The sequence below is a fragment of the Acartia tonsa genome, chromosome 3 (genome assembly GCF_053477335.1).
Source record: "Acartia tonsa isolate MP-2025a chromosome 3, ASM5347733v1, whole genome shotgun sequence".
Taxonomy (NCBI): domain Eukaryota; kingdom Metazoa; phylum Arthropoda; class Copepoda; order Calanoida; family Acartiidae; genus Acartia; species Acartia tonsa.
The window spans coordinates 9,949,227-9,977,150 of record NC_137262.1 but is presented as its reverse complement, the minus strand read 5'-3'; the positions used below and the strand labels follow the sequence as shown (position 1 = coordinate 9,977,150).

The 27,924-nt window shown below is 32.1% G+C and overlaps 2 protein-coding genes across 2 annotated transcripts in view; one reads left to right on the top strand and one right to left on the bottom strand.

Annotated features, from left to right (window-relative positions):
• Positions 1–27,924, top strand: part of LOC145313267 (uncharacterized) — a 58,372-nt gene that overhangs the window by 29,989 nt on the left and 459 nt on the right. The window contains exons 19-42 of the mRNA XM_080152587.1: positions 7–78; positions 5,116–5,260; positions 5,714–5,756; positions 6,184–6,232; positions 9,027–9,259; positions 9,423–9,559; positions 19,247–19,286; positions 19,671–19,743; positions 20,050–20,262; positions 20,528–20,650; positions 20,785–20,853; positions 20,961–21,106; positions 21,277–21,421; positions 21,644–21,702; positions 21,929–22,030; positions 22,589–22,646; positions 23,210–23,297; positions 23,841–23,972; positions 24,752–24,823; positions 25,335–25,390; positions 25,636–25,761; positions 26,005–26,126; positions 26,422–26,623; positions 27,240–27,764. Coding sequence (XP_080008713.1) covers positions 7–78; positions 5,116–5,260; positions 5,714–5,756; positions 6,184–6,232; positions 9,027–9,259; positions 9,423–9,559; positions 19,247–19,286; positions 19,671–19,743; positions 20,050–20,262; positions 20,528–20,650; positions 20,785–20,853; positions 20,961–21,106; positions 21,277–21,421; positions 21,644–21,702; positions 21,929–22,030; positions 22,589–22,646; positions 23,210–23,297; positions 23,841–23,972; positions 24,752–24,823; positions 25,335–25,390; positions 25,636–25,761; positions 26,005–26,126; positions 26,422–26,623; positions 27,240–27,336 — 2,602 coding nt within the window. The 3' untranslated portion in view covers positions 27,337–27,764. The remainder of the gene's footprint in view (positions 1–6; positions 79–5,115; positions 5,261–5,713; positions 5,757–6,183; positions 6,233–9,026; positions 9,260–9,422; positions 9,560–19,246; positions 19,287–19,670; positions 19,744–20,049; positions 20,263–20,527; positions 20,651–20,784; positions 20,854–20,960; positions 21,107–21,276; positions 21,422–21,643; positions 21,703–21,928; positions 22,031–22,588; positions 22,647–23,209; positions 23,298–23,840; positions 23,973–24,751; positions 24,824–25,334; positions 25,391–25,635; positions 25,762–26,004; positions 26,127–26,421; positions 26,624–27,239; positions 27,765–27,924) is intronic.
• LOC145313269 (cathepsin L-like proteinase) lies at positions 3,437–4,903 on the bottom strand. Its single transcript, XM_080152591.1, has one exon. The coding sequence runs from the start codon at positions 4,876–4,878 to the stop codon at positions 3,538–3,540; it is 1,341 nt and encodes a 446-aa protein (XP_080008717.1). The 5' UTR covers positions 4,879–4,903; the 3' UTR covers positions 3,437–3,537.

Sequence of the window (27,924 nt, the reverse complement as noted above, 5' to 3'; positions counted from 1 at the left end):
ATTAAGAGGGTCGAACGAACGAGTTAGTTATGGAGTATCTTCAGCAAATGAGAAACAACATTCTGGAAAAAAATTAAGGTAACTTTTGTATTAATTATATTATATGTATGTTAAAATGAATTAATGTTAAGGGAAATTGTAGATTATAACAGTTTCCATAAATATGTAACTAAGCACTTGTTTAATGTTTTTATAGCTTTACAGAAGTATTATGTGTATAGTATATATGGTTTCTCATTAAATCTTGTTAAGGATTACACTATACAAGTATTAAATACATTAATACAGGGATAAGCTAATGGAATTTAAGTTAAATTTCTTTAATTTTCGTGTTGAGATGATAATTTCTTTACTAACTCTACTTAATAATTTCTTTTAATTTATAATAAAACTAGCGCCCCTAGAATTTGGTGGCTTTGAAATAAAGTAAAATAGCCTAAAACAATCTCGGGATCTATGCGAAGCTTCCGTAAAATGGAGTGCTAATAAATTCAGGATTTATTGAAATCATAAGCTATAGACAAAAAAGAACCTTACTACTTTATATTACAGGATGACAAATAAAATACTTCCCAAACATCATGCATGAAAAGTCTCATTTATCCTTAATTTTGACATTAAACCCCCAGCACTTTCCCTTTCGTCCCTCCTCTTAATATGGCATGTAAAGACAAATCTTGCGAATACATTCTAATGTCCTTCTACACTACTGCTGCAACCTTTTTACAGGACAGTAAAATAAAATCTTACAAAATGGAACTGAATTGAAAAAGAAAAGTAATTTAAAATTAATTTAGCTCATTCATCTTACTATTGTTTATTATGCTTGTATCATTTTATTATTTTCTTGATGCCTATTTACTTATAGTCCTTTCTCCTTATTTTACTAGATGTATTGTTTCAGTACTAAAATAAAGTCATTTTGTTTTTGCTTTAAATCAAAATAAAATTAAAATATTATTAAAAACCTAGTGATTTTTTTTTGTTATTTTTCTTTAGAAAGTCTGGTTATCTTTCAATTCATCCTTTCTTTACAAGCCATAATGAAATCTCTCTGTTAACAGCCTTGTAAACCATACAATACAACTTTCCCACTTTATTTGCACAGTTTGACAGAATGAACAATATTTGATATGACAAGTTGTTTGGTTGTGCTCTGGACACTGTGCAGAGCTGGATCTTTAAATCATTTTAGTGGTGAGCCAGATCGGGGTGAGCCAACTTTCCACCAATGAGAGCACAGCATTTTATGAAATGCCGCGCTGTGATCAAATTGTGCTCACCCCGATCTGGCTCACCACTAAAATGATTTAAAGATCCAGCTCAGGATAATTTCACGAGGACGATGTTATTGGATACCGGAATGCCATTCAAAACTACTATTTTTAAAAAAATTCTTCGTTCAAATCTTAAATTAAATTATGAAAAAGATAAAATTAAAAATTTATGTGTAAGAAATTAGAGTATAGTTTCATCCATACTGAAAAATCATGTATAGCATCGTATTACAGACAATTTTCCACAAATATTTTTAAAATTTTAAGATTATTACTAGTTTTGTCAGGATTGGCCTTTGGCCCCTCTGGTCTAGCAAATTTGATATTATTTTAATTTTTCATTTTGATAACCGCGGAAACTGAAATGAATTTTAAACCATATCAAATGCTAGTTTTAGGTCAAAGTGCTTATATCTCAATTTAAACATCTTGTAATTATTTTGCAATTTTTCGTTTCCTTTTACATATACACAATGAATTGTTTTTTAGCTTTATTCTTCCATACTTGTGCACAATTGTTTTACCTTCATACTAAATCAAGGTCTTCCCAGATTTGTTCCTTTCATTGTTTACTTTTTTACAGGTAGTTGGACATTTTATCAAATATTTATATTTGTTCAACCATTTTCTTGATTTCATTAATGGACCATATAGGTGAAGCGAATAATCGTTTTATTGTTTTTTTATTAAACAAAGATGACAACATTCATAAAAGCGAAGCACTGAAACGGTAGGACAAACGAACATTAACACTTGTATAGTGTCTGAACTGAATAATCAGAATATAAAAGTATAAGAGTCGAAGCAAATTGTAATTAAATTTGTTGAAAAACTGCTTGATACAGGATAATGTTTATGGACATACTTACATAATTACTTGATTATAGAGTTGCTACGCTTATAATATTGTTCTGTGTTGTCCCAGGAATCAATATACCAAAAATTGGATCAAACGGATAAATAGATCACATAAAAATTTGTTGTTGAAAAAGTAGAAAAATCAACATGTTTAAAATGGACGCACGGAAATTCTGATAATGATTATAGAGTTGCTACGCTTTCTAAATCGTTCTTCTACTACAGAAATCATCATGCAAAGTTTGAAATCGATAGGACAATTCTAACATGCCTAAATTAACGAATAAAAGCTATCTATCTCGGACGGACGTACAAACGGACGTACGGACGGACCGACCATAATTATGGAAAAGCTTCGCTTTTAATAATAAGTACGATGTTTTGCATAGTTTAATACATTACATAAAATGTTAACTTTAAGATTCAAAAACAATAAAGGCAAAGCATGAAAACTGTTACTCAAAAAATACCAAAATATCTCTGATAGACTATATTTCTTAATAATATTATGACACTTCTGGCTTTGTGCATTGAAATTTTGTATATTTTTCATGTTAATATAATTTACAATGATACATTAAGATTATAGGAATAAATTGTATATTTGTATTGTCTAACTCTCACTTCCCTGTACTAAATATATATTATCTTGGTGCTGATAGATCAAGAAAATTAGATTACATACCCATCATTGGTCCAAGGTTAGATCCTAGAAGAGGGACAGACTTTCTGCATTTTTATAAAAGGAAAGTTATATGAAGTGCATTGTAAGATTTAAGGAAAAAAAACACACAACTAAATTTAGAAACGAATTAATACAATTACCTAAGTACCATAAAAATGATACTTGTTATTCATGAGGATTTTGAATAAATAAGACATTTTCAAAGTTGCATACATCATAAGAGTATGATTTTTAAAGTCTTTATATATTCAAACTAGGCACAAAGTAAAAATTCGAAATTAAATTACTATTTATATTCGAAAGTAGTAAACATAAATTAAAGGGGTTATTGGAGGAAAATAAAAGACATTTATGAAAACAAGTATCTAATATTACATAATTTCTATCCATGTCCATAATTATAAGTGTCACTATTATATTACTGCTGTATTTATAAGTATACACATTTTCTTATATCACACACAGACTAGGTATAAATAGATTAGTAGCCAAAAATATATTTTAAAATTTTAAAGGTGCTGAACCTTTTTTTGGTTAATTGGCACATCATCCTACTCCCCCCCCCCCTTCCCCCCCTTAATACATATTAAAATACTATACAAACACTGGGAAATCATTTTAATAAATGTTGCAAGTTTATTTTTTAAAATGGTAAATCAAAAGTTAATTTTTTTAAATAAAAAATTTTGGCATATAAGCTTGTTCATCATTTTCAGATTAGCATTTTCCACAGGTGATCTTGCACCCCTCAGCAATATTTGCCTGAGAACAGTAGGCTCCCATTTCTCCACAGTTGGAATATTTGTCATAGCAGGTGTAGGATCTGACTGGAGTCATACCTGCACACAATCCACAGGACTTCTTGCAGCCATCAGCAATGTTTGATTGCCAGCAAGAGGTTGCAGCCATTTCTGGACAGTTGGTGTAGTTATCAAAGCAGGGAGCCTGGGTGGTCAATGGAGCATCAGTTGCTTTTGATGATGGTCCACACTTAATGACAGCAACATTGCTACCAACACCACACATACCAACTCCACGCCTCAGCCTGATGAAACCATTCTCACCCCAGTTGTCTCCCCAGCTGTTCTTGATAACCCAGTAATCAACTCCATTCTCAGTACCATATCCAACAACAGCAACAGCATGGTCAGTTCCACTTCCTGCAGGACATCCAGCAAAGATGCCTCCCTTGTACTCCATGAATGGTCCTTCAGATTTAACACTTGTGACTACAGCTCCATGTTCATACACCAACTGCTTGAGAAGATCTTCAGTAGCACTGTAGGAGTAGTAGGAGCCAGTAATTTCAGCACCTCTGTTGTAGGTTGGCAAGCTAGGGCAGGTCAGTCTGGGCTCAGTGTTTAGGTATGGATATTGAGATTCATGAGCCAATCCTAGTTTGTTGTCTCCCCAGTATTTGATATAAGCATGAGGTGGAGCACCATCACATCCATCAGCACCATGCTTACCATAACCACAATCAACAAATTGCTGTTCAGAGTAATCACCCATATCTCCTGACACTTTAGCAAAACAAGTCTCAACAGTTGTCATGCTTGAGAATGCAACACAGGAACCACACTTGAGTTGCCTTTTTACAGGGGATACAAGTCCATACCTCCTAGAGTCGTATTGAGAAGGTGCTGATCCACGTCTCAACATAACTTGTCTGAAGTAAGCCTCAGATGCTGGGTCAACACGTTCAGACTCCAAAGGATTCAACAGACCTCTACCTTCAGTAAAGTTAGTGATGGCACCAGCATGCTGTTGAACAAACTCATCATCAGGAAGATCAACATATTCATTGATAGCATCATACCAATCAATCTCTCCAGCCTCAAATTCTTCATTGATCTCATGGATTTCCTTCTCATGTTCCTTCAAAGCTTCCTCTCTTCTCTTCAACTCTTCAGGATCATCAGGAGTAGTCAGGTGGAAATATTCCTCAAACTCATTTTCATCCATCTCATCAAGAGGATCTAAATCCATTGGGTTTGCATGTTGGCTAGCAACTAATGCTGCCAAGAAAAGTTGTGCTAGTGCAATGTTAAACAACATTGTTATGACTTGACTTATTCTCTCTGTATTGCTTGTTTTATATTGAACCAACAAGTGTTGAAAACTTCTTCTACATCATAAGATACATTTGCATAATGTCATTTACACCTATAATTATGTAGCAAACAAATCTTTTACCACTTGTTTTTACAAAGGTACCAATTATTCTAGTGCAAATATCTAAAAAGTACGCCTTTATATTCTTTTTATAATATCTCCATAGTTCATTATTTTTAGAAAAACAGCAAGTGGTAGATCCAAAGGTTCGCAGCTGATGGCAGTACGAGCAGGTTATGTGGATTCAGAGGTTACATCACAGTCTGAAGATGAAAGAGGCTTAAATTATGTGGTTAGAGGACCTTTAAACTATAATGAGTTCCAGGTTGCAAATTTACTTATGTTACTTTGTCAAGAGATTTAAACCTTATTTTCAGGGAGGGAGGAGACATTGGGCTGTTTATTACACTAGTCACCAAAGTTTTTGTAATAACGTTAACTTATTCGTTGTCTTAATAACTTTGGGGACTTGAATTGAATTTTGATTGGTTGGTTCTTTAAGTTGAGTGTCAAAATGTTTCAACCACTAATGGTGATCTACAGAAGGGGATAATTATGTGTATCATCATTTATGATGAACATCAATTTATCGGCTATTGTCTTATCCTTTTAAATCCTCGCCTTATATTACATTTTTATGCAATGAGAAGAACAAGTTTTTAGAAATATTAGATTATAGTGATTCAGCACTTTTTATTATTTCTTACTCATAAAATAGTTTATGTGGCGTTTTTTAGAAAATGTATGCATATATTCATAATTAATACAAATAATTTAGGATTCGCCGAGGTTTCCAAAAGAGTCTGCTAGCTTGCAAAAAGTTAAGTATAAAAAATTAATGTATCTTCATACTTTTCATATTAAAGCTTCTCTTAATTTTGGTTTGTCCCCGGGTTAACGTTAATGCATAATTTGTTTTTACATTTATGATTTCAATATCGTATCCTATCATATATGAAGTAATTTTTTTTCTGTATCTTAAGATTTCTCTATTTTAGGAGAAATTTACATATGTCCAGGGGTGATTTTAGGCTACTTTATTTTTAGAGTTAAGTTTTCATATGATTTTAGCCTATTTTCTGTTCTTCCCTCCCTTTAAATACAGAGCCTCTATATGCTTATAGCGCAACTGCTAGTTAAATTTTAAAGTATTAAGACATTTGACTGTAAAGTTTAAACCAATTATTAAAGAAAAATTAAATACTTACTCTCTTGCTCAATATGAATAGATGAATTACTCTTATTTAGGTGGCCAAGAAAGACAAATACAATCCAACGAGCGACAAACTTATTTCAGGTAGTTTTAATGCTTTTAGTTCATTTAAATTCACAATGACTATGGTAATATTAAAGACATTACTTACTGTTACTAAATACGTTTATTTCTCCTTTATAAAAAAAAAACTATAAATACGCGAGAAATTCTAATTAACTACAAAGTTTATGTTAGAAAAACACTTATTATAAAAGAAATTCCCTATAATTTAGCTATAAAAATGCTTATTACATAATTGCAGAAAAGTTTAATTCTAAAGGTGTTTATTTTTCTTCTCATAAAAAAGCCCTAATTTAAAAATGAGAAGACAATATGAAAATATATTTGTTCTCACACCTTTGATAAAATTAGTATTCTATGATAGATTCCATAAAGATATCACTTGACTCTTGTAATACAATACTAACTCCAGCCTACTAATAATCTCTACTTTGCTTTTTCTTACAATATTTTCTTTTTTGTACTTCATAGAATAGGAATCTATATCTGCTGCGGGTTGTTGTGAAGGCTACGGCTGAATAAAAATTGCGGCAGCTGTAATTTTTTTTAGAAATTCAACCGCTTATTATTGTTGGCTGCCGGCCGTGACTTAACAAAATCAGTAATATTTTTACTCTCTGACAGCTTTCAGCAGGCGGTTGCGGCTTGCTCCAAAATTGGCGGCTGAAAGGAGCTGCGTCCGTCGAGTCCTGTTAACAAATTCTACTCTTAAGCTACACGCCATTATTGGACCATTTAAAGTTTGTTTTGCCTCTTATCAATTTTCATTACCTTTTGAGATATTTCCTATAAGCAATGATTCTGATATAAAGGCCGAACAATATGAAACCAATTAACTTTTTTTCTTCCCAGATTTTCAAAGAATTTGCGCAGAGTTTTTGTGCCAATCCAGCAACATTTTACTTCTGGTGCTTCTAGAAAATGTTGAATGCATATGAGGGAAATTCTTTGTGTGTGTGTGTATTACCCCAGAAAAATACTTTTTTTTTACAGTTCTGCAGTTATTCATTGGAAAGTATGTAGAGAATCTGGGTAACATTTGCTCAAATATCAATCCATATTTTTTCTTGTAGAATTGCATAACCTCTGTGCAGTCTTGAGTAGAAGTTATGAGCTACTGAATCTTACAATCTTTCCTAAAAACAAGGATAAATACGTTCTAAGTCTAGTTGCAACGAAGGAATTGATGAATACAGTGTCGCATAAAGGTGACACATTTTTGTAGTGGCACCTTTATTTGTGTTGTTTTGCCCTAATCTTTCGTATTGTTGTGAAAATATTAAACTTCTTGTTTACTGTCTTGTGTCTTCTTTTGCTTTTATATATTTGGACGTGGCTTTCAACAAGCTATAATCTTTCATTCTCAACAATTGCCCGGTTGACATTTTATTCTTTCAGTTTATGCTTTTAGTATTTATTAAATAATTTTAATAGCAAAGCTTCTAAACAAACATTACATGTTGGTTTTTCGTGTCTCAATTTTAAGTTGTCCCTAACGGTCTACCTGTATATTTATGGGGGTAAACAATGGCGGTTTCTATCGCAAATTAACAACAAACCAACTTTTTATACTTATTTTTTATTTAGTTAAGTAAAGGTTACGAGAGCCCCGCAGGGTTAGATTAACGGAAAAAATTTACATTGATAGTTTAAGACATTTTTGCATACACTGATATGCTACTTCCTGTTGTCAAATATAACGACACCCCATCATCTTCTTTCCCACTGGAGGATCCAACTGACCACGAAATGAGGACCATTATAGCAATCTAAATTAAAATTAAAAAAACGACGCCGTATTGTTTTGAACCTGTATTTTTGTAGCCCATCTTAAACACTGAGGGGTAAGTTAGAAATATAAATAATTCTACGACAGTCACAAATATAAATACAATATTTTAAATTTCACTGCTACATGCTTTGTATGTTTAGACACAAAAATACTTTTTCTCTTCCCAACACATAAAACACAAAGTTACAATTTATTTTGTCTTTGTTGTAATATGTTTCTGGATATTGAGTGTTAATTTCAGTTTTTGTTTGATAAGAAAGTAAACAAGAAATCTATCTTCATTCACACCTCCAACCAGGGAGGGTAGGGATATGAAATGATTGAAAAATAATTGTCCCCAAAGTTTTAAAAGCACAAACAGGGAAGTCCAAGTTTTTTTTTGGGGGGGGGGGAGGTGGGCTTCGATCAGAAATGTAGGTATTCAAAGGTTTGGGGGGGGGGGTGAAAACTCATTAACTCATCTCCCCCTAGATCATGATCACTCATTCATTGGCTTAAAAATTTTATTTAATGGTTTAAGGCTTTATTTAATGATTATGGCTTATATATATATATTCTCAGAGTCAAAACTTGACGTATAGGAAAGGCATTTTTTTTATCCTTATTGCAGTTTACATTATTTTATCGTTTAATGTCTTATCCCTTAAGATTCCTGTCTACAGCAGACTAATTAAAAAGTATCATGGATAAAAACATTTATTATGTTAGTTTTATGTTTCTTGTAGTAAGTATTTGTCTTTACAAGGACAATTTTCACATTCTGTATCATAGTATAGATGTATAGTATGGGATGTATGTATGTTACTTAAGATCCTGAACGATCCAGGTCAATATTTTTAGAATGGTCCATTAGATCTATAAGAGAAGCCATTCCAAGACTTAATTTTCTAAATAAACAACCCATAGTTTAATTGAAGCTATAGAGAACTCGAATTAGTTCAATGGTTATTAGCGAGATTTTGATGGATTAACGATATATACAAAAACCTTACTACTTTACATCATGAGATTAAACTTTTTCAGTGAGAATCGAAATATAGAGAATAGAAGTATCAATAACAATTCCTGTCAATATGGACTTGAAAACCCTCGGCAAGATCATTTAAGACACCAACAAGGACATGGGCATCGGAGAGAGGAAGAGCGAAGATATACACAAGAAATACCCAAACTGAAGCAGGGTTACGGGAATGAAGTTAGAAATGATACTGGGTATGGAAACAATCAGAACTTTCCTAATTATGGGAACCAAATAGGTAAATAAAGAATTTATTTAAGTTATAAATGGTCCATTAGAATAAGCCAGGCTTAGAATTAGATAATACTTTATCTAGATATAGCTTTCGGTAAAATAATCGTTTTTAAGATTTATGTCTCTTCAAATAGTATCAAAATTGTTAATAATGACCTTTTTATTAGGTGAAATGAGACTTACGTATAGTCAAGCAAATGAGCCTAGGCTAGGGGCAAGTGGATCAAGCCAGGTAATCGAGGCCGGGCTTGGTAACACAAGTTCGAGTCAGCAACAGGAGAACCAGAACAATAATAGTTCAAAGGTAAAACTTGGCAAGAAATGTTTACCACAAGTATTTAGATTACAAAATATGGTTGATGTATCTTGTCTCAATAGTCTAAGATAAAGATTCTAAATTACAAACAAGTTTCTTAGTTTTCTTTTTCAAAAACTATTCTTTATATACTACTAGCGGCGGCAAAACTAGCATCTAGGAGCTCTGTATTCGAAGGTGTAGGAAAATAGCCTAAAACCAAACTTAGATTTAAATTGAAATAGCCTGAAACCATCCAGGAACCTATAAAAGGTTTCCATAAAATGAAGAACTCAACGGTTCAGTAGTTATTGAAAGGGGGGAGGCGGATGTGCCACTTTTTTAAACCAAAAGTAGAACGTGCATGATCTCAGCCCATAAAAGAGTTATAACTCTAAAATTCTGCACAGCACTTGCTTTTGTGGAGAACAATATGGAACTGGGAAGAAACGGCGGCGAAACCGCCGCTCCCGCCGAAAACCGCCGTTTCCAACCGAATTGTTTTGCCTTTTTTCGCCAAATTAGACAGTTCTCAATCATCTGAGATAAACTTTTTTTCTCATAAAAATTTCCCTTATATTTTCACGTGACACTTGAAATATTTCAAACATGTCAATAATAAAAAAAATAGCAAGTGTAAAGTGAAAATATAAGCGAAATTTATATGAAAAAAAAAAGTTTATCTCAGATGATTAAAATTGTCTATTATGGTGAGAAAAGGCAAAAAAAAATTCGGCGGGAAACGGCGGTTTTCTGCGGGAGCGGTGGTTCCGCCGCCGTTTCTTCACAGTTCCTTATTGATCACCACAAAAGCAACTGCTGTGCAGAATTTTAGAGCTGTAACTCTTTTATGGCCTGAGATCATGCACGTTTTACTTTTGGTTTCAAAAAGTGGCACATCCGCCTCCCCCCTTTTAAGAAAAAAAACCTTACAACTTTATACCTATAATAGGATTAATTTTGTGTTTTAAATCTACTAACTAGTGCTAAAATCTTTATTTTTCCTCATTAGATTAAAGTGAAATTGGCAAATAGCCTTTTTAAGACAAGGGACTATACTAAATTTCCACCTACTGGTACTTGTAAATCTTTGTTAAGAAGAATTATCTCTGTGTGTGTGTCTGACAACCATGCATATAAATATGCACAAGGAGTTGTGTTTACAAGCACACAGACACTTAGCTACATGCATGCACTAAAATATTTACACACACACAACTTATGCAATTTGGGTGCAAATTTGGAATTCACAGATTACTGCTCTTTCTCCTTCCGTCCCTTTCTATTTCTCCTATCTCTCTTTCTCATTGTTTCTCTACGTTTCAAATATATTCAAATACTATTTGAAAAAGGGTAGTTAATAGTTAAATCCTTGTTACGGATTAAATTAGTAATTTTTATGCGGATTGAACCTAAGCAATTTTTTTCTATGGAAGGATTGTTAGCCTCACCTAAAACCCATGATTTTGGTGGGAGATACTAGAACTCAATCTTACAGAACCTTTCTAGTACCGTAGGACTCGGCTGTTATAGATCCTAGGGTCATTAATGCACTGTGCAGGATTGCGGGTACGTCGCTGGACTTTCCATCCCATTAGATACATACATTGAACTTGAATATGAGACGTGCAAATTAGCAGATTTTAATTTTTCAGAAATATGGGATAATTTAGTTTTATTATAATTGGAATTTATTTTCATCCTTTATCCATTGTCTTATCCCCTAAGATCCATAGATTTTTATCTTAATGCTAATTTTTATTTTATCAGTTGGATAATTTGGACAAGGTAGTTAAAAAAGCTCCCCCTTCACCCCCAATACTAAATATTTAAAAAGAATATATTATAAGCAAAAAATATACTAATCTACCTTATGTTTTATGAACCTACATTACCAATTAAATGGATAAACAGCTTATGTAACAAAATAAGGAAATGTCTTAGAACTTTTTAGAACTAGTTTTCAATGTCATTTGCACTGGAAACAAACAATAGATTTTTTTTGTCTAAGGAGAAAAAAGTATCTAACAATATAAATTCGAAATAAAGTCTGTGTCGTCATGACAAGAAACTCAAACAATAGTTATTTTTGGCATTGTATTATAGACAGCGTTCCGCGTACATTAAAATGAAAATTACAACCAGTTTTGTGATGTTTATATTATTTTTTTGTGGAAAATTGTCTGTAATACAATATACATCATTTTTCAGTATGACTGAGAACCGGTTCTAATCCAGCGGATAATAATCTGTTTCGAAACCATACTGGAATAGTTATTTTTCGTATCATATTATAAACGGCTTTCCGCGGATATAGAATGTACAATTATAAGATTAAAACTAGTTTTTTTAGCCCCGTGGTGCCAAAAACCGGCTAAAAAACTGGTTTTAATCTTATGATTGTACATTTCTATATTCGTAGAAAACTGGATATAATACGATGCTAGACATAGTTTTTCGTATGGATGAGAACCGGTTCCTATCCACCGGATTCGAATAAATACGAGAAAATTAATTGCATGAATAAAGTTACATAAGATTTTTTACTTGCTCAGCTAACCTGTCCTACTAAGTATGCAAATCCTTCCTTTATTTTAATTCCGATGGAATATTTTGGCTTTGAATTAGTTTCTCACTTTGCTTTTAAGTTCCAATCACCGATCCCCCTCCACCCCCCCCCCCCCCCCCTCCACACTCCTCTAACCTAGATCCCTTTTCAAAGCAAATCTTTTCCCAAATTTGATCACCAAAATGTAAAAAAGTCGAATACAATACGGAAATATTAAAACTAATTTCTTTTATTTAAACAGAGCTGGATCTTTAAATCGTTTTTTATAGTGCGCTGAATCGGGGCGATTCAGAGGTGAACCGTAGGTGCGCTGGTGGTTAGCCACAGCGCGCCTATAAAACATTGATATTTAAAAGATTTTCGGCGCGGTGTTGTTAAATCGCTTGCGACACTCAATAAAATATCGATCCGCGCCAGTACAACTTTATTACATAAGCCGTGTCAGTAAGGCATTTTATGTAAAATTCCGTGTCAGCATGGTATTTTATAAAACATTAATATATAATTTATTTTAAAAATAACTATAATAATGTTTTCACGATAGTTTTGCAATAAAATATTAAAGTAATTAAAAAAAAATATTTATTTATTAAATAAATCACCCCAATTTGAACCGGCAATGACACTTGGTGAGTGGAATTGCCACGCCAGTACTGCGCCACTGGGTGCGCCAAATCGCCCATGCAAATTCGATTTAAAGATTGGTATTTAATAATTTGATGGCGCGCCGAATGAATCGCCCCGGTTTAAATCACCTATAAACGATTTAAAGATCCAGCTCAGTATTATCCTATTTCATAAAGCAAATGTTTTTTTGGCTTTGACATTTTTTTTACATTTTACGTTAATACACATGTGGCCACTTGCTTTGCAAAACATTTGTTAAGTTATGCTTCTTTGAAATAAGTTTTTCTTGTTCTATAAAGGCATAACCACCTCTAGATTTACACTTCAAAAGGAAGAAAAGTTTCTGAGGTATCTTTCTTTTTCTTTGCTCTCTTTCTCCCCTAGCAAAATTTGAATAATTGTTGCAAATCTGTGATTTTTGGAAAGTTTTACAGTTGCGCATAGTTTGCATAACCTCACGTTTATTTGGGATAAGTACAAAAATGTTATTGATCTGATTGTCTTGAGGGGTTATTTTGTAAATTAACTGACTTTTGTCATTTTTTAATACCCCCCCCCCCCCTCCACCTCTAATAAAAACATTTCTTTTTTTTTGGAGAGGGGGGGGGAGTAAAACCCCCCCGAATGTCAAAATTCACCTAATTTGTAAAACCAAGAGCTTCGAACAACTAAAATGTTAACATTTTTGTATTTACTTTGGTAAAAATGACTTATCAAAATGTATGGTTAAAAAAATTGTCCAGAATTCAGGATGAAAAATGAAAGTCCGCAGTAAAATGTTGTAAAACAAGATTTTCTTTATCTTTCTCTTCCTCAATACAAGTTCAAATTAAATTGGACCATTAAAGAAATTTTGATAGCTTTATCTCTCTCTTGTTATACCAAGTTTTCTTTTTTTATGTGTAATTATAAAATTTAACTACCTCTAAAACTTTAAGACAGGACATAATTTGAATATATTTGAGTTTGCTTAATTTTTTATATTTAATATGAATGTAATAACAAGTGCAGTGGTTGTAAGTAAGTATTCCTAAATCAATAAGCTTACACTAGTGATAAAGGGGGCAGGATCTAAAACACATCCCGTAAAACCAATATGGTTTTTTTCTCTAGACAGCTATAAGTACGTATATTATAGATATCTTTGATATATATCAAATGCTTTGCAAAGTCAAAAATCAGTGTAATTTTTTTTTGTTAATTTTTCGTATTAAAAGATATTTTTATTGTTCTAGGATTAGTTTAAGTGCACTAATCAACAGTCGACATGTTACTAATATGACTTTTTTTCACAAGCAAATCTTAAAGAGAAAAGGCTTAAGATGGACAGAACCGTTGTCTATTACTACAACTATATGAATTAAATTAAGAGTTCTGTTATAAATTGATTATGAAAGATTTTTTTATCTATTCTTAGTTTGATCAGAAAGGGTTATGTAAAGATGCTATTGGGATAAAAGTTGTTTAATTTTATTCCTAATTACTTTAAAATTAGTTTTCACTTGTGTAAGTTCATTTCATTTTGTTTCATTGTCTACTTCAATAAGGTAAAAATGTAAAACAAATTGTTTGTTTTTCTATCCATCATTAAAATTTTCGGAATTGGATTGATTAAGAGGAATATTTTTGTCTGAAAAGCTTTATATTTTATATGTACTGATTTTGGTTAGGAAAACCCCTCATTTGCTCATTTATCTTAAAATGAAAGAAAAGCCTAAACCTCCAATCTCATATAAATGGTAAGAAAATTGGAATAAATGAAAAGGCTTCTCCCTCTGGGGGCTAATACATAAATAATAATTCAATAAATTATAAATTAATAAAAATTAATAATTCAATAAATATTTAAAATAATAAATGTGTCAGACTCTCTATAATACTTTGAAATCCTAGCATACACGTTTGAGTTTTATTACATAGTGTGTTTATAGCATATTTGTGTAAAGAATCACACATACACACACTATTCCCTTTTGTTTGGTTTCAATTGAAAACCCAGCGTGGAATTATCACCAGGGGAAAGATTTGGAATAAACAGAATAGTTCTTTTCAGCCTGGTTGTATTTAATTTTCATGCAATCTTTTATTCAACTTGAAATAAAAATACAATTTTAAGAAAGCTCAGACTTAGAAACAAATAATATATGAGGAATTTTAGACATTGCAAAAATATTGTAGTTAAATATTTGATAATAGGAATATTTAATGGTAGGTTAATAAAAAGTCAATCATTTAAGTAAGGATATACAGCTCTGAATAAATTTTATTAAGATTTTAAGGCTTTTTTAAACAGTACAAGCTTATTTACAAGGAAGTTTCAAGGGAACATTACTGGTCTAAAAGAATTATTTTAAGTTTTGAAAAAAACATATTAGTACTTTTTATACAAACCTTATTGTCTGTAATAAAAGTAAAATTGTTGTGTAAAATATTGGCTGCATAATAACCCTGATAAGACATAATGGACCTTCACCTTGTCCAGCCAACTTCAGTTGTCACCTTACCTTGCCTCTTATGTAAATTCAAACAAAGAGTATTATAGAATATTTACCACTGCATTTTTCCAAAGCTTTTTAATATGTAATCTCATAGACAGTATAGTCTTTCACATTTAATCAGGCATGTTGAATACCAGGGGTTTTCAATCAAAACCCAGATACAACCCTGCAAAAAAAAGCAGGTGAGATAAAAGCTAATATTGTTGGTTTTATAATGAAAATGAGAAGAAAATATTCCACTAAATGTAAAAAATATTAGAGGAATCCATCATAAGGGGGGGTTTTTTAATGCAACCATCTCGTAATTAATGATTAAAGGGCACTTAGAATTCGAATTTCAATCTGAAATTGTGCATGAATAATCCTTGGTAGGTCTATTTTCCCTAAATTGAACAAAAAGTTGGAAAAGTAACGGCTGGCGGCTCAGCCGTTTAGCCGTTTTTTGCCTATTTTCAGGGCAAATTCATCATTAATTACGTAGAAATCAACTTTTTAGAACATATTTTTTGTTTAATTCATGTTAAATGATAGCAATAACAGTTTTTTAAATTTCTAGTACCAACAGCTACTGGCTAGAACCGTTTGATAAGGTTTTAGAGCGAGATAAAGTATTATGTGGAGATAGGTTTCGTGACTAATATGCTCTTAAGATAGCAAAAAAATGGGAAAACAGCTAAGCTGCCAGCCGTTAGCCGTTACTTTTCCAACTTTTTGTTCGATTTAGGGAAAATAGACCTACCAAGGATTATTCATGCACAATTTCAGATCGAAATTCGAATTTTAAGTGCCATTTAATCATTGATTACGAGATGGTTGCATTAAAAAACCCCCCCTTTATTAAATTTACTACTAACTTAATATAGAATAAAACCTTTCCACATATCTATCATACTCCATGGATCAAGTAGATTCTTGATGCTATACAAAATTGTCCTTATTCAACAATGTCAAGTTGCAATAATCAAGTTTGGGATAGTTTGGCATAGAAAATTATAAACTTGTCACTTTTTAGTTCAATTGAAAGGCAAACTTGTTAATATTAGGTCATTCAGGATAGATAACTTCAAAGAAAGTTAGAAAATACTTAGGTTATGTAGATATTATTTTTTGCACATAGAATGAGAGGCATTTCTTTTTCATCCATCCAGGGTTTCGGATCCGGATCCGGATCCGCAAGGAACCGCATATTTTGAGTCCAAGGATCCGGATCCGGATCCGCCAAAAAAATGCGGATCCGGATCCGGATCCTTAGACTCCAAAAAATGCGGAAAAAATGGAAAAATCTACCTAAATTTATATAAAATCTCAGACATTCTCTTGATGAGAGCCAATCTTTAAGGTTTAGGTTCAGACTTGAAAATTAAAAGTATTTTTGACTTCGAATTGAAGAATAAATTTTTTTGAAAAATTTGGTGATTTTATTTTTATTGTCAAAGATCCGGATCCGGATCCGGATCCGCACTGACCAAATTTTGAGGATCCGGATCCGGATCCGCATAAAATCAATGCGGATCCGAAACCCTGCATCCATCAATAGAAGTGTGATGGAACCAGATCCTCTAAACAGTCATGTAGTCTAATTTTCATAACAATGGATTTGTTTAAACTCTGTCAATTTAGTTGAATTTGATCACTTGTGTAAAAATGGTTGAAAATGACTTTTACCCATTTACCCTGCTCATTTACTATCAGGGCGTCTAAAATGCTACATATGTATGTAATGTATGTACTAAAATGCTTGTGCAATTCAAACAAATAAAGCAAAATAAGGCTAAACTTAAAATTCCAATCCTATGAATAACATAAGATAAGTTTTGATTTGTAACTACATATTTAAAATTCTGAACTTGATATTGTGAATTTAAATGCAAAACTGTATATTACACACATATTCACATAACACAGATTTTAGAAAGAAAATAGGATTTTTACATTTTATATCTGCATGTAAGTTACCTGTTTATTACAGTTATGCCCTTTTTCAAAGCAATTATTAGACTTTGACTTAATGATTATAAAAGGAAATATTTAACAAATGGAGACTGGATAAATGAGGAGATCCCATTAAAACAAATAGCCATTATATTAAGAAACACCCCAGACAGCTAACTTCTAACTAAGATGTATTAGTGAAGCTTTATTAAATTGGGGACAAGGGGGGGGGGGATGATAAGGGCAGAATTCTCTTGGGAGGGTGGTCTGGTGTTACCTTTCCCCAAATTAGTTTTAAACCTTCATAGGACCAATGAGAAGCTACATTGTAAAGTAGAGCCAACAGGTTCAGCGGTTAGCAAGATCCTTTGGTACAAAGAGACAGTCAGACATTATTTTACATTTATATAAAGAATATTATCCATTATCAACATTAAATTCTGCCAAATCCAAAAAAGATAAGTTTCTGTTTTCCATATAAACTTCAATTAAAAATTCTAATTTAAAAATCTATTGCCTGGTAATTTAGAGCTGAATATTAAACAGTAACCAAAAACAAGTTTACATGAAAGGAAAATGAAAAAAAATTTCAATTGTATGTAATATGCATCAGTAATGGTGGTGTATCTACTTTAGATGCATTTCAAAAAATTTATACTTCAATCTTGGGGGTAAAACAGAAAAAAATAGAATTGCAAACAATTTATGGAGTGGATCTTAAAATTCCGTTCACAATTTTCCCCTAACAAACTAGTATATGGAAATTAAGGCAAATAATTAATTAGAATTATGTTTTTGTTGTTAAAGCTTGTTGATTTTATTTTAATGTATGCATTGTTGTGTAAGAATAGGCTTAATGCAGTGCATTTTTAAAATATTATTTTTTTTCAACATTTAAAATAAACTGTTTATGTTTATTTTCTATTTTGTTTCTCTTTCCCTTTTTAATGAATGTTGACAAAAATAACTAGATATTAACAAAGAATTAAAAGATTGTAGAACACTAAAACAATCTGCTTTTAATCTGAGCAATGCATTAAGAGGCTTGGCCTAATTTGAACATAATCTTAATGTTGGGCTTGTTAGTATCGTGTTGAGCCAACCACAAGAAATAAGGCTGCATCATCATGAAATCGCCGAATTTTCAAGTTTTACCTCATTTAAAATATAATTCTAATTATCTGCATTTTCATGAACATTTTGAATAAGGATTAATCTAATTTAGAACCACAAATAAGCATTACTGGAATTTTAAATTTTTTGATCAAACATTTTATTATTTTCTGTGAAGACTGAATTTCCTGAACTATTTAAGTAAATCATATTTGTACAAAGAATCAAAGTTGAATTAAGATATCCCCAGGGCTGAGACTATAAAAAGTGAAATTAGCAGAAAAGTTTGTGAATCCAGTTTGCTTCATCTTTGTGTGTGTGTGTGTGTGTGTGTGTGTGTGTGAGTGTGTTGTGTGAGTGTCTGAGATCTGAAATCCCAGAAGAAAAGTTAAATAAGAGATTATTTCTTGGATATAATTCTTTTAGTCTACAATATTAATTCTTTTATGCTACTTAGTACTTAGTTCATGTTAGATTTAAAGAATAATTTGAAATTATCCTTTATTATGCTTTTACATAAAGGCACGTAGCTTTTTACCTTTTCACGCAATTAAAAAAGTAATTTGTAAGGGGGAGGTAGGTTGTGCTTTAATTCCGTAACGGTGTGAGTTTTAAAGCCTCAAAACAGTATTAGAACGATAATATTCACTAAATGTTTATTCCTTATTGAAAAGAACTATGGACAAAAAAAATATTTAGTGAATATTTTGGTTCTACAACTGTTTTTAAGCCTAAAAACTCACACCATTACGGAATTTTAGCACAACCTACCTCTTCCTTCTTCGTCATTTGTATTGCCCCTCTAAAGTACCACTATAATAATGTTCTCAGAACGTCCCAATTTTTTTTCAGGAGTAGGGCAATTGGCACTAGTAAGCCCATAAAATCGGCTATTGGTATTTTGAATTTATCGTATTACACGTTTTTTTGTAATTACTGAATAAAAAATATTTTTAGAGATCCTATCTTGGCGGGCAGAATATAACTGATATTTCAGGTAAAAGTTTAAAGTTGAATTCAGATATGATTTTTAGGTTTTTATTTTCAATTTAAACTACCTAGTATATTTTTTTGAATACATTTTTTTTGGTTACAATCAATGTGATTTGGACATTATCAAAGTAATTGAAATATAAACTTAAATTTTTTCTTTTGCAAAAAAAATCAAAGGGGAATATTCTATGCTTACTTAAAATAAACTCCATAGGACGCGTTATACTACTATGTCTAATTCTGTTGAAGTGTTCAATCGAGTGGCAAAGATTTTTAACGTCCTAGGTTAGCAGATGCACTACATGTTGTGCTTTTGAAGTAAGAATTTTTGTGCTTATCCCCTTTTTTTATTGGAGATGTCCCATGCTTGCAAATATTATATTTGTAGAGCTAGATTTGCCTCCATTGTCTCCAACCAAATCCGAAAGCAGTCATCCACCCCAGTCTACAGATATTTCCAGGTATTCACCTCACAAATATTTTTCTTGTTTGTCTATTGAACAAATGAACAAAAATGACAATTAGAATTAATTCAAAATAATACTGAGTTCTATAAAGTATGTATGCTGTGCAAGATAGAGATATATTTTCTTTTTAAAGAGAAAACCCTCAATTTCAATGTTGTTTCTTTAATGTTGAGTATTTTAATTTAATAAAGGAACTGTTCTGTTATGCCTACGTTTGTTAAAATATGCTGATTATTCACGATGGAATTTAGAAATATACCAAAGGTACATAATTTTAAAAACTGTTATGAATTGCTTCAGAGTTCAGTCAACAAGTCTGCGTATTCAATCCACAACTCCACCGCAGGCACATGGAAACCATTACAGACATGGCCATCAACAGCTGTTTGCACAGAGCCCGGAGCAAAACCAGTTTAATGTAGAACCAGCTGTTGTTACAGGAAGACAACCCGATATTAAGTGTACTGTGGCTTCACCTCATAATAAATGTCCAACCCGCAACGACAATTCAAGGTACTTTCTGAAACTTTACTTTAAAATATAATGAAATTGTAACTATATAATGATGGGATGACTGTTAGTATTATGAATCCTTTTTTTTATCTGCGAATATGCTGTTATATCTAATTAGAATATCACAAGGTGAAATCTATTGATTACAGAAAAATTTTTATGCTTAAGTATTAGGTTATACATTAGGTGATCAAAAAGTAATGAAAATTTGTTGTGCTTACTCCGAAAGAATGAAGATTTAAATATTGATATTATTTTTAACAAGGAAGCGTGACATGGAATCTTGCAGTAGCCAGGTGACAGTTAGACCTGCCAACAACAGTCCTATCCAAAGCTCACCAGGAGCTAATGACAATCAACACTATTATAATGTCAAATCAATGCACAGGTAGATTCTTGGTTTCATTTTATTTATTCTAAATAACAATGCAAGGAAATTGCTAGAATTTTTTTTACTGCATTACTATGATTAAAAAGTTTTGTTTTAAATTAGTTTTAGTTTACTAACATAAATACTTTCAGACATGCAAGTGTAACCACTGGATCTTCAAGACATAACAGTGTTACAAGTGTAACGGATGAACTTATAAGGGATGAGTTATTTTACTTCTTGTTATTTCTTTCTTCTTTTGTTACAATAAATAACCAAAAATCAATCATTAAATAAGATTAACAATTTAAAATAACTGAACTGTTAGAAATGTGTCTGGGCCGGTGAATCCAGGTTTAATTTCCAGTCCTCAGGTCTTAGGGGACCCGGTAGTCAACTACAGTCTTCCAGTATTTTCCGAATCTATTCATAAATCAAAGAACTTAATCCAGCCACCGCATAGAACATTCGAAGGTAAAGCTATATTTTTTGGTTTTCATCTTTTGTTTTGATTTTTCCTCTATTATAAGGCTAATTGGTCCAACACTTATTCTTTTCCTTTGATTAAACATTTTTAAAATACGCATGGAAGGAATCGGTTGCTCTTTCTTTGTCCATAAAAATGGAGATTATTTTTTTATAAGGAAGTGGTGATGATGTTTATCTTAGAAGGATGCAAAGACCCCACCGAGAGAATGAAATGCAAAGAGCGCATTCAGAAGTGCAAAGAGCGCAATCAGATATGCAAAGAGCTCATCCTGAGAGATTTCAAGATCATCCAGAATTAAGGTATGATTATTTAGATTTGATATATGAATTTAGCGAAGTTCGGGTATACTTTGCTTGTTTTATTTTCTACTTTTTATCTCACTCCTAAAGCCTTTTTACTAATATTTTTGTCCCACTTTTTGTATCAACCTAAATTTGAAAGATTTATGTCAATGTTGTCATTTTGTATTGTATAATGCATACATAATGTACCTATCTTTCTTAAAGTAGGGCTTAATTCAGGACACCCAGAACAGGATTTAGGTATGATGGAACTGAAAAGATGCATCCTAATTTGTCAGGAAAGCTTATTATTTTTTTTGCAAGTACCCATACATGTTACATGCACTTAATGCAACTATTCCTTTGTTTTAAAAAATTGGAAGGTTAATACGGAATGAATTCAGATTTGAGATGAATCCGAACCTTAACTCCAATGTTAGGGAGTTCTATTTCTAATAGTTTGCCCTATTATTGGCAGATTTTTTAAAAATGAAACTTTATTATTCTGAAAATGATAACTATTAGCTGAGAAATCCTCGCCACCAATGAGACATCCTCCACCCGACCTGCTCACTAATCCCAAGTTTGATAGAAACAAAGAAATGGAATTCCAAGGTTTACATAAGGGTAATATTCTTGTATCAAAGACATTGTCTGTAGACTATGATACAATGTACCTAAAGTAAAAAAATCAGCTTCTGATATTGCTAATATTAGATTTATATTATATAGCAGCAGGATTTTATTGCTTGAAGATTAAATGTATAAGTATAGTTGTAAAATATAGTCAACTACCTGTCCCACGTGTTGGAGATCTTTTTCGTCTGCTAACAAATTGCTTTTTGTTTTTTGTATGGACTCTGCTTTGTTCATATTTCCGACGCTATTAGCTGATTTAAAGACCCAAAACAAAATCTAGACAGGGTCCCTATTTTTTTACTTTAATGTCAGTAGGAAAGGAACTCTGAAATTACTGGATTGCTTAAGTTGTGTTTTTCATGGAAGATTTTTATTGGTCTTGGTTTTTTTAATAACCCTTCATCCCTTCACAAAATACCTAATTAGGCCCCTAAAAGATAAGGGCATTGCCTTTAGTTTCATATTACTGTTAAGATATGAAAATCATATTTATTTTGAATTATGAAAATTTTTGGTGCTTTTGAACTTAATTTTACTTATTTAAAGTTCCACATCCCACCTGGACACCACGAGGTAGAAGAACACCTACAGAATTTGATAACAGGTTTCATTCTGTTTTAGTTATAACACAAAGCAAAAGGATACATGTCTGTCTGTTTGTCTATCTGTATGTCATCAAAGATTAATTTTTCGAATTCTGTTTAAAGATTTTTTAGATAGGCCTCTAGGTTCAGGAGCTGCAGGCCTACAGGTGGTCTCTGGACAGGCAAAACCTAAATTTTTTTTTAGGGGTTAGGGAACAACTTATGAAAATAAATATGCATCTTTTTTCTTCAAGTATGTAAATTAGGTAACATTCAAAAAGATGCATAATTTGTTTAATAAGTTGACCTCTAACTCTTCAAAAAAAAATTTAGTTTTTTTCTGTCCAGAGACCACCTGGATGCCTGCAGCACCTGAACCTGGAGGCCTATCCAAAAAATCTTAAAACTTGGGGCAATTTATCATAAGAATGATTTTATCCCTAATAACCTCTCCTCCCAGTCCAAAGATAAAGCCTATAATAACCGCTTACGCAAATGTGTCAAAACTCCCCGCCACCCCACCCTTAATTTATGCATGTGGTATAAGAGATTTTCTATGCAACAAACATGAAGTTTCTTTTAGTGCTGTGAATTTCTCCCAAAGTGCGCCCTTGCGGTCAAGCTCACCTTTGGACTTCAACGAAGATTTCCATGAACATCAAGATCTGCAGGTTAGATTTGTAAACTTTAAAAGGAAACTTTAAACACTATGTAGACACATTTATAATTTTATAACTAACTTCAATAAGTAGAAGATTCTAAATCACTTTAAAATGTGTTTTTTGGAATGTAGGTGTATGTAACGCTGTTGGCATAAAATTCTTTCAAACTTGATTTACGATTAATAACTAATATATTTATATATCACTAAAGTCAAACCAATAAGCAGCCTTGTTTTGAAAATCTTTGTATTGGAGTCATCTTCAAAATGCCTAGCGAGCTCAAAAAACCTCAACCCCCTCCCCTTTGGGCCCTTCCCGACTTATTGTTGAAATAAATCATAATAAAGGTGTTTTATTTTTTTTAATGCATAAACATTTTGGTGGCCCTTTCCTTCCATGCGGGGTTATATTGTCCTATCCAATATGAAATATCCTAACCTAGGGAAAAATACAAACACACGAAAAAATACTACCCCACCTTCTTATTTAAAAATAACGGGGTGGGATTTCTGTGCTCGACTTGGCACTTGCATTCTAAACTTAAATGTGTAGGAGAATAAAAGCAAGAGAACAATCAAGAAAGAAATGGTAGGAGGAGCTGGAATGGAATCCAACTTTAAACACAGCTATTATCATGATAACAAACCTAAAGAGTCCTTTAGTCAACAAAAGAAGGAAATTAAGGTAAAAATTAGTTGGAATCATATATTAACAAGGATGACAACATCCATAAATATCGAAGCTCAAAAATTATGAATTTATATCGCGAAAAAATTCACTATAGAGCAGTGTCATACCATAATCATTAAACTTGATAAAATAGGAAAATCAGGAAGCCTTTAAAATCACGAAATCTTAGAAATCTAAGAATCGATCTAGCACCGCAATTAATAGACAAATCTTAATGAAACTTAATGGAAATATGTACTTGAAAATAAGCACATTCAATCCCTGATAATTTCAGCCGTCAATCCTGAATAGGAATCGAGAAAAACACAAAAAAAACTAATAATATAGGAATCGATCTAGCACCCCAATTAATAAACAAATCTTAATAAAACATAGCGAAAATATGTAGAATGTAAAATGAATTAATCTCTGAAAGTTTCAGCCTTCTATCTTGAATAGGAATTGAGAAAATCACTAAAACTTGAAAATCGAGGAATCGATCTAGCACCCCAAATAACAGAAAGATGGACAAAACAAGCAATGTATAGATTAGATGGGTTTATGTCATAGGAATCTTCACAAAAAATTTTAGCTGTCTGTCTTGAATAGGAGCCAAGAAAATCACGTTTCCCCAATAGCGTTTAGGACGGACTGACGGACAGACAAGGAGAATGTAGAATAGCTTCGCGACTAAAAATTGAGGTAGGTAATGTTTCAAAAATCATTGATAATGTTTAACCCAAGGGGAAAAAATCTTAGCCACGTGGGTAGAAATAATTCAATTGTACTTTTAGGGTGTTAACATTCGTGACTCAGAAAGTACTATTGAAGCAGTTTCAACTGATGGAGATGAAAAGGCTTCCAAGGTATTAATAATTCAACAAGGATGACAACATTCATAAGTAGCGAAACATAAAAAATCATGGAAGAAAACAGTAATAAGGAGACTTCAAGAGCATTTGTTAAAATCAAGAATAGATTTATTGGAGAAAAAATCACAACACCTTTCTTATGTATTGTTAAATTTTTAGCATTACTGACAGATTTACGGACAAAGTAAAATCCCTGAGTAAAATACATACTGGATGCTCTCATTGGTTTATGGAATCTTCATTCCAAAAATTAGCCTTGTACCTTGAATAGCAGGTGAGAAAATCACATTTTTTTCTTATTTAAGGGATTGAGTGTCGGACGCATGGACGGACTGATAGACTTAAATAGTTAATTATAGAGTAGCTTCGCTACTTGAAATACTAACTTTTTTTGACGCAAGGTAGGTACTAAATTATGATCCAGTAGAAACGTTAAACTTATTAATTTTAAAATTTAAACAGGAATGAACTTAAAACTTTTATTGATTAATATCAATGTTCCAAGGCCACAACAGCAAGTAGCTTAACATCCAAGGACAGCAATACTCAGGGTAAGCCAAGGTGAGAAAATTTTTACCATTTTTGCGCTGAAATCATTTTTCCATGTCAAAGGCTGCATGTAAATAAGCCCTTATTTAAGCCTATTTGAATTTACAAGAATTGTCCTTTTTATTATTTATTGAAACTAGCGGCTTCGCCCCTAGCCTCTGAGCTTTGCCCCCAAGAGGTGATTAACAATTTTCTCCATTAACAATAAACCGTCATAAAGCCAAGTATCCAAATTAGGAATTTTAAAAAAATATCAGGCGAGGTACTGAATCATCTCAAGCTACATCAATGGAATGGGACCATGGAGGAGAGGATCTGAGAGGAGTTAGTGAAGATTATCCTCTATTTTCTGAAAATGAAGAAATTGATGGCACTGCAAGAAGGTATGAGGTTCTTATAACAACTTGTATTCCCAGGGAAGGGACATTATGATACTAGTACCCAAAGTTTATAACCACGTAATCTTATTCGGCGACACAAAAACTTTGGGTACTTTTACTGAATTTTGATTGATTAACTTGAAACAGTTTTCAATGTTTATTATTTCCCCTTTTACATTTTTAGAATAACATATTTCTTAACATTATCATTATTTTTGTTTTTCTAATTGAGTTTATTGTTTAAAGGAATAGGTTACCTGCAGATAATGGGCCTGGCGTACAAAGTGGAAAAGTAACTCCTCATGTTGAACCACCACAGCTTCATTCTTCTCAAGATGCGTTTCAATCAATCTCTTTGCAACAGGAATTGATATTTTATAATCATGTTTGAGTGTAATAAAAGTAACACAGCTACCCTACTATACCAATTGAACTTTGGCAACTTCAGTTGTTCAAAGATTTTTGAAAAAAAAAGATTCTATAATGTAAATTTATTTTTTTTCACGAAAATTGCTGAAGTTGGGATACATTACTATTCTATATTCACACTCCCAAGTTTTTTTAATGATGTTGTTGCTGTGCTATATTTTGACATTAATGATCTCATTACTTCTTTTATGCAGTATCTTTTTTTATAAGAAAAAATATTTAATGCTTAGGAATACTTTGAAGTAATCCAGTCATCTTCTAAACCATCCTTCAGAATCAACTCATATTCAAGCCTTAGCAGCACCGAGAACGTAGCTGCAACTGAAAGTACTGTTGTTGCTGTTAACAAAGAAGACAATCATGATATAGAAGAGGATTTTGAATCCATGGATGCTCTCATAGATCTTTCCATTGATAAAACTATTGATGATAAAAGGTAAAAAGAACAAAAATCAATTAGATTTTTTTTTATCTGAAGCAAAATATCTTGTCCGATTCTGTTGTAATTCTAAAGAAAGCTTCTTATCAATCTGTTTTATGGGTCTAACTATGAAAGAGGAGGGTCAGGGAAAACAAACATTGTTAAAAATAGGTTAGATGTACCCCGCTTCATCAATTTTACCCAAAAGGAAAGATGGGTTATTATCCCTCTCCTGAAACCACCAAAAAAATGTTATGGTTCAAAGCAATTAGTTCTTAAAATTGATCTTAGTTTTAGAGTTGGACATATACACCACAATAAGGGTTTAATTTCTTAAAAATTAGATTTAGTGGGATTTTAAAATTAGCAAAGGGTGTTATTAGACCTACTTACTGATACAATTGCAAATTCATTTTTGCCTAACACTAAGATAAACTTTTTTCATCTGGCCATGCAACAGTGCGCAGCTAATCTATAATAATCGCTTGGAAAAAGGAAAATTTCCGATCCATAATCAGAATTGCCTACTATTTAGACTTATGCAATTTCGTTCCTATTCTTCATTCAACCGACATAAAACTACCTCTGCTTTTATTGGAAATTATTTTAAAAATTTTCTAAACATTTTTAGAGATGAATCCAAAGGCGAAGAGATAGAATTATCACAAGCTCTTGGAACTGAAAGCAATGGAGTCAGATTTCAGCAAAATTCAACTTTAGAAAAATAAACAGAAAGTCAATCAAACCTACAAAATGGAAATTTCTGATACTATTTTTAAAACAATTACTGACAATGCGTGATAATTTACCTCTAGTGTTATTGATAACCGAAAAATGTTACTTGTAAGACGACATTCACTGTGATAAAAATTAACGGCAATGCGCAAAACCTTTGTTTACATATTCGCCACGAGAGGCGCAGTTGTCAAAACCCTATAATTAGAAGTTTTCTTATTAGTTTTTTTTTAAACATTAAAATCTAATACAAATGTAACTTGTCTTTTTATTTCTCGTACCTATTAACTTTGCAAGGTTTCAAATATTGAAAATTTATTAATTACAAAACGTTTTATATTAATTAAAAATAGGGGTATTTGACCAACGAACATTAAATATATACGGATATTTAACCAAACTAAGATAACCCCTTTCATAAGTATGATTTATAGTTCTGTGCCCCCCCCCCCGCCCATAAAATTGAAAAAAAATTGAAAAAATAATTTCTAAGAGGATAACGCCGAACCTTTAACTTGACCTTTTTTGTTTCTCTAAAGGCCAAATAAAGAGAATGTTATGTTTTAGAGAGATTTAATTTA